This window comes from Ictalurus punctatus, chromosome 27 (assembly GCF_001660625.3).
Source record: "Ictalurus punctatus breed USDA103 chromosome 27, Coco_2.0, whole genome shotgun sequence".
Classification (NCBI taxonomy): Eukaryota; Metazoa; Chordata; class Actinopteri; order Siluriformes; family Ictaluridae; genus Ictalurus; species Ictalurus punctatus.
This window is the reverse complement of record NC_030442.2, coordinates 2416199-2427500: the sequence shown is the minus strand read 5'-3', so window position 1 is coordinate 2427500 and position 11302 is coordinate 2416199. Positions and strand designations below refer to the sequence as shown.

General features: G+C 45.5%; 1 protein-coding gene across 1 annotated transcript in view; it reads right to left on the bottom strand.

Moving 5' to 3' along the window:
- Positions 1-11085, bottom strand: part of adcy9 (adenylate cyclase 9) — a 24782-nt gene extending 13697 nt beyond the window's left edge. Inside the window, exon 1 of the mRNA XM_017458849.3 lies at positions 9149-11085. Within this exon, the coding sequence (XP_017314338.1) occupies positions 9149-10982 (1834 nt within the window). The 5' untranslated portion in view covers positions 10983-11085. The remainder of the gene's footprint in view (positions 1-9148) is intronic.
- Positions 11086-11302: the final 217 nt, after the last annotated feature.

The window sequence follows — 11302 nt, the reverse complement described above, 5'->3', positions numbered from 1 at the left end:
AGTGAGACTCGCACATATCTGAGCATTCACTTACAGATAACCTTAACTGTCAATCAATGCGCATGCACACACACACACACACACACACGGCTCACGCGGAGCATCTACCTCTTTCAATTCCTCGATATTTAATCTGAACCTTTTTTTTATTTTCGGCGTACGTAATAAAGATGACGGATTTTTATTTGAATTTTCGGTCACGTAATAAATGACGCTATAATACCATCTTATTTTTTCTGTTAAAAGTGCTCTGTGTGTGTGTGTGTGTGTGTGTGTGTATGGGGGGGTGGAGACATGGTCGGTGACTTCTATATGACATAGACTTCACTGTAGTTTAACAGTCTTACTGATGAAGGGGAAAAAAGTCATAAATATTAATTACTGATAAAAGGGAATAAGTTATAAAGGTCATGTAAAAAGTCATTAATTGCACCAATTAGTAAAGATTAAAAGATTAGTCAGGACATCACCTGCTACTTTTGAATCACTTTGCTGAGTCACTTTGCTGAGTCACAGCACTCTCGATTAACAGTTTTATAAACTTCGTTCTCGCTAATCAGGGTCCGTGAAAGCGCTGCCGGAGTTTTCACTTACACTTTCAAACACTTTGTTTATGCGCCGCAAGTTTACGTTCGTCATTCAGGCACAACCCTCACTGGCTAGTGAGATCTGGATCAATGAGGATGATGGCATTGATGACAATGACGACGCTCCGTCTCGCTCCTTACAGCTCAAAAAAAATACTGACTAAGTAAGTAAGTAATTTCCACTACAAAGTACAAACACGACACCTACACAGAAAACCGAATCCAGAACGTTCTCCAAAATTTTCCACGCTGAAGTCGCTTGGGAACTTCCTGGGCAGGGAAGCCGTTGAGCCAAATCGCACTGGACAATGAGAGTAAAATCACTGTTAAGCCCCACCCACATTTGCGACTTTCACAAAGTGACGCTCCTGACATCACTGGTTCTCGGCTCCAAACCAACACCGTTACGGTGCTGGGACCGAGAACCGGCTGTTCTCTGGCGGAAACGTGTGGAATTTACGTTTATTAAACGTAAACCTGCGTTTCTGTGTAGAACGTAACGCACGCTAATAAAGCTTGCGCAGAGAACACAAAGAACGTCATCAATAAACCGCTGACTTATTTATCTTGTAGCACACAAACGGCCTCCTCGATGTGATTATGACGAAGCCAGCAGTAATCAAGATTGAACACGTAAAAATAAAGAAAGGTCAATTGAGGTGAACCTTAACGCGGCGCATCAAAATATGACATCAAAGCAAGAAAACTGAAGGAGGAGTCGTGCTCTATTCCTTCAGCAAAGACGAAACTAAAAAAAAGGAATGCAACTGTTGAATAAAGGTCACGTCCTTTCTGTGTGCGTGTGTGCTCTCTCTTCGTTAGAGTAAAAACGCCCTGACGCACTGTAAAAATGCCACCGTAGACAATTAGATGATGTTTATTTTAAGTCTCATTAACAGTCTTGCATTATGTTCCCAAACCTGACTTCAAAGTCCCTGTAACTGTAATTATCTGTTACTACAGAAACCATAACGTATTGCGTTAATATAAACCTGTGATTTGAATTGCAGTCGGCACTACTGTCGGAGCTGCTGTTACAGAAAATTAATCAATACCTTCTGACCAATCAGTACACCATGGAGAGAAAAGAGCAGAAAAAAAAACCTCAGCAGCAGACCCTTGAAACTAATGTGACATGTTTTATTGCATATAGTTCTGTGTGTGTGCGTGTGTGTGTGTGTGTGAGAATTAGGGATGTCGCGAGAACCGATACTTCGGTACCAACATTTTAAAAACTTTTTTCTGCAGTAGCGTGGGTACCGTTAGTAATGAAGACACCAAGGTCGCAATTCTTCCGGAACTGAAGGGGGCAGCAAATATGCGCAAGTGTTTTGATCGGTGCACGAGTGGTAAAGAAGAAGAAGAACGCCTACAAGCACACGGGGAAAAACTACAGAAGATGGTGAGTTTAGTTTAGCTCCGCACTGACTCGTTGAGAGACAGAGAGAGGAAAGCTCGTTGAGAGGAGAGGTAGCATCGGTTGCTAGTGTGTAACCGATACTATCCGTCATTTCAAACAAAGCGAGGAAACACCTGGAATTTGGCGAAGCACCTGAACTGAAAGACGGTCCTCCATTATGTTTGTTTGAGGCAGCAGGTGTTGTTGCTGTGAAACCAGCTAAAGTTATGTTCCACGTAATGTTAGCGATAGCCAGTTATTTGTTAACGACGCTAACGCACTGCAGTGTTATAAACTTCCTCCGAATGGGCCACCATGCATCGCCATTCAGCCCGAGTCCTGTCAGATAAATGTAGCCTCATGTCACTAATAATTATTCACATGTTCATGCTTTTAATAAATCTTTTTATCCTGCCACCATATCAGTGAATTTAAACTAATGCTTGCATTCAGAGTATAAGGTGTGTGTGTGTGTTTGCGCATGTGTGCGCATTTAGGAGTGCACCTTAGCACCTGTTATTAGCACTGTTTTATTAGTCATTGTCAGACAGCATTTGATAATAAAATATCCCCCCCCCTCTCTCTTTTTGTCAGTATCAGCCAGAGGAGGATGTCCTCCAGGAGTTTGTAATTTTATTTATTATTTTTTTTAACCACATCGTGGTATCGACTTTGGCATCAAGTATTGTGTACTTTTGGTGGTATCGGTACCGACTACTAGATTTTTGGTATAGTGACATCCCTAGTGTGTCTGTAGGAGTTTATCAGTGTACATGTTCCACACCGGTGGACTTCAGTATTTACACATCACACACCGCTTAATTTAGCCCTGCCCTGACTTCGTTAGTTATTAGTTATGACAAGACAGACTAAAATAGTAGCATGATGTATGCAAACATTATATATACACACATAAATACAATCTCGCTCTCTTTACCGGCTGAACCAGTCCGGTGCAGTGTTGTGTGAGTGTTTTACATAAAAGAAAACTAAAAATAGCATCCTCCCCCCAACATCTAGCTCATGTTTACACTCCCACCTGCACTCCACACACACACACACACGCCATCAGGAGCATTCCCAAGCATGTGAAGGCGTTCTTACGCTCCATATCGGTCATGATTACTAGCACAGCTAATCAAACAAAACCAAAAACGTTAAAATGTATTATACGTTTAAAGACGTGACAGCCGTGTTGCTGTAAAATCTAAAACCCCGACCTTAATAAACACTACGAGAAATTTGGCGAGAGAGAGATCCTTTCGTTTCGGTGGAATTTGGACCGATGCGACTTCCATTCATTTGAAAATAAACTCAACCTTGATGACTCTTTGGCCACGCTGACCTCTGAACAGGTCCTTCACGTTACACCGTCCATGACCAAGACTAAATTTAGCGTGAGGTTTTATATAGTACGATCTGATAGGAATATAATTTATTACATGAACACGTGCTGTGCTGAGGGGTCAGTCAGGAGGCTGGATCAGAGGATAAGAACTATCTTCTGCGTGGGTGTTTTTCTGATTAGCAAGAAATCTACAGCATTTTCACTTTCTCTGTCCTCGTCCTTCACTCTCCTCAGAGGCGTCAAACGATGGGTCATGTCTCTTTTGCAAGGAGACGCAAATTGCAAATTTGTGGCCTGACTGTGACTTGAGAAGCTGCGGTCTCTCTTTCGTGCACTTGTGTGTGTGTGTGTGTGTGTGTGTGCGAAAGTGTGTCGAGGGAAGGGTAGCTCCTTATCTGCAGAAACACTCTGGGGTGATTATTTGAACTGTAACTCTGAGATGGAGAGAGGGAGAGTGCGTGTGTGTCCTTGTGCAGAAAACACACCCACATGGTAGTAAAAATGTCCACCAGTTACTTTACTGATACTGTAAAAGGAACTCTCATTATTTCTGTTTTTTGTCTTTTCCCTGCTCTCACCTGACACAACTAATCAGCTAATTAAGAGTGTGTGTGTGTGAGTGTGAGAGAGAGAGAGAGAGAGAGAGAGAGAGAGAGAGAGAGAGAATAAGCGAGTTACAGTAGGGGAAACACTCAAATGTAAGGGAAAGGCGTTGTTCGGTAGTTGAAAACATGTTGGAGGCCATACCTCCTTCAGCGAGACTGACACAGAGGCCACACCTCCTTCCCTGAGACCGACATATACAGAGGCCACACCTCCTGCACTGAATCTGATAGGCATTAATGTTATGTTTTAGATCACATGACGTTGCTCCACGTTACTGCCCAACTAAGACCACCATTCTTACCATGCAAACAAAACGGCCATGCACGAGTGCTTGACGTGAACTTGAATGATGAAAGCGGCGTTTTTATTTATTTATTTATAATTATTCTTAACGCTTACGCTGTAGCAGTACGTCTCGGCTCAGACTCGCTCAGCAGATGGGGCATTAACGCAGCAGCAGAGCCGAGTTACAGCAAAACGGGCAGGAAGGAAACAAGCGCTGATGAGATTAGTTCCTGAATGCAGACTCTGGTAATTCGCAAGCTCTGCGTGATGCAGAGAAACAGAATGCCAGCAAGTTCCATCGCTTCATGTGCTCGCTTTCGAAATGTTTAGCAAAACCGACACGAAAACACCGATCAAAGAGGATCAGCTGTGTGAATATCTGAAGACAACCGAGGCTGATGATGACGTCTGCAAAACAGCAGCAAGGAAAATCTTAGACTTTACTTTAGTTCCTACAGGTGGTCTATAGATAGATAAACACACACACACACACACACACACACCCACACCCACACCCTGAACCAAGCTGTCGTGTTTCCATCAACTTCTCTGGCTGTAAATGTTCTGATGAGGCCAACATTAAATGGCGTACATCCAAACTCTACCGTCTAATCCGTATAGTATTGCATCTCAGGTTACCATAGTTACCTATTTTCTGGTATTATAGGGTGTGGTTTGGGTTTTTTGTTTGTTTTTTTATTCATCACGGAGAGCGTGAAAAGAATTCTTGCTGTTGCTTTTAATCTATGCGTAGTGAGTTTCCTCCTCTTGAATAATTATAATAATAATAATGATATTAATAATAATAATAATAATAATAATAATAAATCCGTTCTGGTGGAATTGTCCTGAAGCTCGGGGTCAGGTGGAGGTCAAGCAGAAATCTGGGTAAGCTTCTCTTTCAGTAAAAATGAAAGTCATCAAGTGCTCCATCCATCTTACACCAGAGATATCTGAAGACAAAGGTAATTTTTATTCATTATAAACATGTTGTCCTACGTGTGCTCCGCCAAACGCTACGTTTAATGACTGTGGAACATCCGAGAAACAGGTTCCTTCCCATAAACAGCTTCTTACACCTCCAACAGGGTCAGTCAGGCGCTTTTAACAGCATGTGACATGCAGGTATTGAGAAATAGATAATAAAACTTTAGGGCTGGGACGAGACGCTTATCTCCCGAAACGATTCTATCAGCATACTTATATATAAGGAGGGTGTGTGTGTATATATCCTTTTTGAGTATTTTGTTGGCAGTCTCAAGGCTAATAACGAAATGAGACATTAAAAGACGTACTTTTACATATGGAATGTACATATGTACCAGTATATATTTATTATTCAACTCATTGAGTCTTTTTCTATTCCATTACAACTTAAGCAAGACTACAGGGAGTTTGGACTCATCGTGTTTGTTTAAATAACGTTAGCTATGCTAAAGAACAAACGACACCTGTTAAACTCCCCCCAACACGTCTTTTACAATCATTTAACCCACCACGGGCAGTCGGAAAGTCGCTGTTGCGGACAGTTCAGCGAGCAAAACAATTTTCGAGCCTTACTGAGCAGGGCCACACGTCCGCATAGTCTGGGGTGAAGTGCGTTTTTGTATTTTCCTTCTTATGGACACTGTAAATGGTCCACTGAACTGATGGATGAACTGAAAAGAGAGGGAGGTCAACTGTAAAGTCCGCCCACAGAGAACTCTGACAGGTCTAGTTAGCAGAAAGAGACACCAATCAGGTCACACTCTCACTACATCGATTTCCGGTATACTGCGGATAATTCGCGGCCGTCAGGGAGCCGCTATCAATACACGGGAGACTCCCAGAGCTTTGCGCATCTGCTTCAAAGGGACACAACGTCATGTAATACTCATAGATAACAACAAATACAAACAAAACACTTCATTTATAAGCAAATACTAAAATACAGCGATTAAATGTGAATTTTATCGATTCTGGAATTTTAAAAAAAAAATCTATTCCAAAATCGTTAAAAACAAATTAAATTTTTTAAAAAAAATCGCATTAGTTAATCGATTTCCCCCACCGCTAATAAACGTGGCCTGTGTTGCCTCAACTGGTGCGTTTAGTGATTATATAACGTGCTATGATGAGGTACAATTAAAGTATAAAAGGACCTGCATTTACTATTTAATGAACAGATTTGGCTTTCAAATACATTCATTATCCCATCCATAATTTTATGGAGGAAACACTAGAAGCAGCTTCACTACGGGCCCGATTTCCCAAGATCCAAAATAACGAGCTCTAATTTGCACATGTAATGAGATAAAACCGCGAGTGCTGCAGGTATAATTGATGCCACGTGCAAATTCGGAGGAGGAAACAATATGTTGGTTTGTTTGTTTGTTTTGTTGTATTTTCTGTGAGATGAATGATCCCAGGAGCCACAGCGGTTCCTCAGAGAGACTTCACCTCGGAGAAAACAGGATGCGTTCGCCATCCAGGTTTTCACTGGGTTTTTTTTTTTTTTTTTTTGGACAAGCTTTACAAACACGACCCTTTAGTAAATCTGGGCATTTGTGTTTACATCACAAACAACAGAGGGTGAAGGGAACTGTGCCACCTTCTTAAAGCAAAGCAGAAATCGCACAAAAGCGACCTTAACCTTGGGTCACAGACACGGCGGATTGTTGGTTTATATCCAGACAAAACCTCGAAGGAAAAACCGACGTGAAGCAAAATAAAAGCCATGTCAGAGATTAGCAAAGCCATAAAGAGGAACTAATCATTTACAAATCCTCTTTTGTTTCACACGTTAACATTAAAAATATCGGGTGTGTGTCCTAATCGTTCGAAATGTTACCGGGAGTCGCATTTAGGAAAATGAACAGGATACGTTCATGGGGTTATTTTAGTGTTTTACACTATAATGACATGCTGACTCAGCAGTAAGTGCTGTGTCTCAAATCGCATACTTATGTACTATTCTAGGACGTTATTGCTCAATAATACTAACCGGTTTTCCTATTACAGTTCAGTGCTTGTATTTAAAAACCTCTCAAATGTAACCTACCGAAATCTCGGTTTAGCATACCAGCCTTTTGGACTTTGTAGATTAGTAAATACTTCTGTTACGGTCAGAGTTTTCGATTTGACACGTGGTTAATGACAACCATCACGACGACGACAGAACGTTTTAAGAAAGACAGCTGGTCTGTCAGTGTGTATAACGGCACTGTGCATGAAACCGTTAAAACGTTTGACAGTTCTACTTGGAAACTTGACGGACAGGGATACGATTTGGCTTGGACGTGTGCACGTCTAGTGAGCTTTGATTTCAAATCTTCTGGACTTGCACAAGACGCATTGCGAGTGCGTGAACAAAGCCTCGAGTATAAACCTGTCTGCGTCGGGCCGCGTCACACCAGCCCCGGCGCATGTTATTTTCCTATAACACAAAACGTCCTATTAGACTGGTAAATCAGTGCAAGGAAGATTCCTTTGGTTTGTTTTTTTTTTTCTCCCCAAGTCACTTATATTACACATATGTACGTTACTAACATACACGGTAGTCCTATATTAATATTGTTATTTTAAATAATCTAACAAATCAATTAACCAGAAAAAAAAACCGACAGAGCCCTGGTCTGAACATCAGCCAAAAATCCCTTAAATGGCGTCCTGAAGTTCTGGACGTCCCTGAGAGAGAACAGCTTCAACCCCTCAGACGGAGACAGAGTGGTGAGTCATCGCTGAGGGGAAACAGCCGGGCAAAGTACTGATCGTCTCATGCCCCACACACACACACACACACACACACACACACACACACACACACACAAAACTAAACAAAACTGTCCCGCTCTGAGTATAACACTCATACCCACAAAAGAGCACATCTTTTGTGGCTTCGTCTAAAAAGACCTAGGGGACGTCGTGTAACGTCTCTGATCTCAACACGTGCCGAACAGCACCAGTTGCCCCACTGGTGTCACCTGCACCAAAAACTCACGAGTTAAAATCGTGCTGTGAAAACCGCTGCCTGCTCGTCACTGTAAATTCTTATCGCACTATCCGGCGTCCTGATCCGAGAGACGCGAGAAATACAAGATCTGTAAAGCTAGTTTGGTGTAAAAGAGCAAGTAAGAAAACAAATAGGGAAGGACATATAATGGAAGTTTCTCTCTCTCTCTCTCTCTCTCACACACACACACACACACACACACACACACACAAGCTATTTAAGTCAGTGCAGTAAGTTAAATCAAAACGAAATGTCCTCTACTATTTATATAGTGGCTGATGATATCGAGGAAGCCGAACGAGAGTGCAAGCTGACACACCGCAAGATGCTATCACGACTAACAATAGAGCTGTTTACACACATCATTAACCCTCTATTCATCGCCGCCCCGCTTTAGCACAAGTGAAATTTAGCTCGGCGTGGCCTTAAAGCCAACCCTGGACTGGGCCTGTGCTTCGGCAATGTAAACTCCCGGGTGATAGCGAATCTAGTTTCCCTTCTTATCAGCTGCTATCACATACAAATATGCTCAGCCTAATCGTAACACGCTATGCAAACACGGAGGGCACGGACGCGAGGCGAGCTGCCAGCGCTGTCCGGGTTTGTTGACGACCTGACAGAAAGAAGGGCGAGCCCTAACAATCTCGAGAGGTCTTCGTGTGTTCAACCTTCCTATGCCGTGGGTGGGGTCGACGTAACGCGGCCGTGTCAACCGAGGACCTCTTTGTTGAACAAATCTAACTCTAAATAAAATCAAAAAGTGATTTCGCCAAACATGCGTTTATGATGATCTGGTTTAACAGATGATAAGCAAAGCAATCTGAAATTTAATCCTACGCAAACAAAAACACTCACTTCGTTTTAATAAGCTTTAACAAACTCTACTACGCAGAGCTTTGACAGGAAGTACACCAACACAAATGCGCGTTTACCTTTCAGCTGCTCGGTGACGCTCTGCCCGGCGCGTTCCATCACGCGGCCGTCCTCTCTCTCGTAGCGGTCGTCGAGAAAGCTCGCCGTGGCCTCGGACAGGTGAACCTTCCCGGCCACGCCGAGCTGCTCCATGAGGTTAGCCAGGTTTACGTCGTTGGACCAGACGTCAAACTTGAATCGTTTCATTCCCAGGATGCCACAGAGCACGGTGCCTGTGTGCACTCCTACACGCATGTCCACCGTCTCAGATGTCTCCTGGCAAAACTGCTCGATGGCCTGGATCATACCGAGTCCCATCTCCACGCAACAGTAGGCGTGGTCCTCGCGGGGCTCGGGGCATCCTGCCACGCAGTAATAACAGTCGCCCAGCGTGCTGATCTTTTCGCAGCGAGTCAGCTCGCATAGCCGGTCAAAGCGCCCGAACAGGTCGTTCAGTAAGCCCACCAGGGCGGGCGCCGATTTGTTTGCGCTCATCTTCGTGAAGCCGACGATGTCAGCGAAGAGGATGCTGACAGGCTCCATTCGCTTCATGTTGAAGGGCCGGAAGATGATCTGACCGCGCGGGATCGACGTCTTTTTGCGCTTGTTGTTCTTGGGGCTGGAGGACGAGGCGCCCGCGCCAGACGCCGAGGCCGAGCAAGTCCCGGCGCTGTAGCGTTTACCGGAGCTCTCGCTCTCCTCGTCGCCCTGCTTCATCAGCTCGTCGGCCACCCGGCTCGGCATGACCGAGTGGATCATGCGCTCCTTCAGCGCCTTCTCCACCTGCAACTCCTTCCCGTGCATGATGGCTTGTCCCACTTTCAGAAAGGTGCTCCGTGAACGCACCTCTGACATGATGAACAAGTGGATGCCGATCGCGTGGGCACACAGGTGGAGAAGTACTTTCCCAGGCGCCAGCCACAGCAACGACGCCTCCCAGCTTGACCCCTGCGCTGCGCCCTCGTGCCACGTCCCCGTTTCTTGACCATCCACCTGCGCCAGGTGTAGCCATCCGAGCGTCTCAAAAAGCACCGAGTACAGGAGCCCAAGTAGCACCGAGGCATAGAGCCGCAGGTGGAGCATGCTGTAGAGCAACAGCAGCACTTCCATGCACAGAGAAAACGTCCCCACGGGAGAGACGCACGGAGCCGACTTGGAATAGTCCCACAGCGTCCGATTGCCACCGCTCTGCCGTTCGAAGCGAGCGAAACCGGAAGCCTGCATCTGCGGCGCCAGAGTGATACAGATCGTGATGACGATGAGAAGCAGCGAGGCCTGGTTATAGAGCCACACATAGGGCCGCGAGAAGGTGAACAGCAGGAGGAGGAGACACAGGACGAAGAAGGTCGCCGTCGGAAACAAGAAGCTGGCAGGCTCGCACCTGGAACCGTTGACTCCAAAGTACACGCCCCAGAGCAGCGCGGCTACGGCCAGGTAAAAAAGCACGTAGCGGAAGCGCCTCTGCGTCTGCGGGAAGCACCGCTCCCTGCACGCCTCCTCCAGCGTCGCCGAGTCAAACTTGGGGTCCCAGCACTGCGCCGCTGATCTCTCGAAAAGCTGCGGGACCGTCCGTTGGCCACGCAGGCTGCTCATCACCGTCCTGCGGATCCCGGACTCGCCAGAGCTGCAGCTGGACGAGATGCTGTACTTGGACGGCTTGGCGCTTCCGGTCGGGCCCTGCTCAGTCACGCTTTCGCCCCAGCTCGAAGGCTCCCGTTCGACAGAAACCCGCTTCTGCGAGTGGGCGTCGCTGATGCGGACATTTACACCTCCGCCTCCGCCGTCGCAGCTAACCTCTGTGTTTTTCACCGAGCGGTGCTGCTGATGCTGATGTTGCTGTTGTAGGGATGCCATGACAACAAGTGCTTGAAGACAAGGCTGTCACATAATCACGGCAATGAAAGAGGCGTGTGTTTGTGTGTGTGTGTGTGTGTGTGTGTGTGTGTGTGTGAGTGTGTGTGTGTGTGAATTACAGGGGATGAAGTGGGCTTTAGTGACGATGGAAAGAACAACAGATCCAAAATGATCCAAGAACAGACATCTTTCCGCGTTCTCTTTCTCTCGTGTGTGTGTGTGTGTGTGTGTGAGAGTGTGAGATGGACCGTCTCAGACTCTTGAGCAGTCCATTATCCTGGCGTGGATGACGTCAGCACTCGGATCCCATCAGGCTCGGT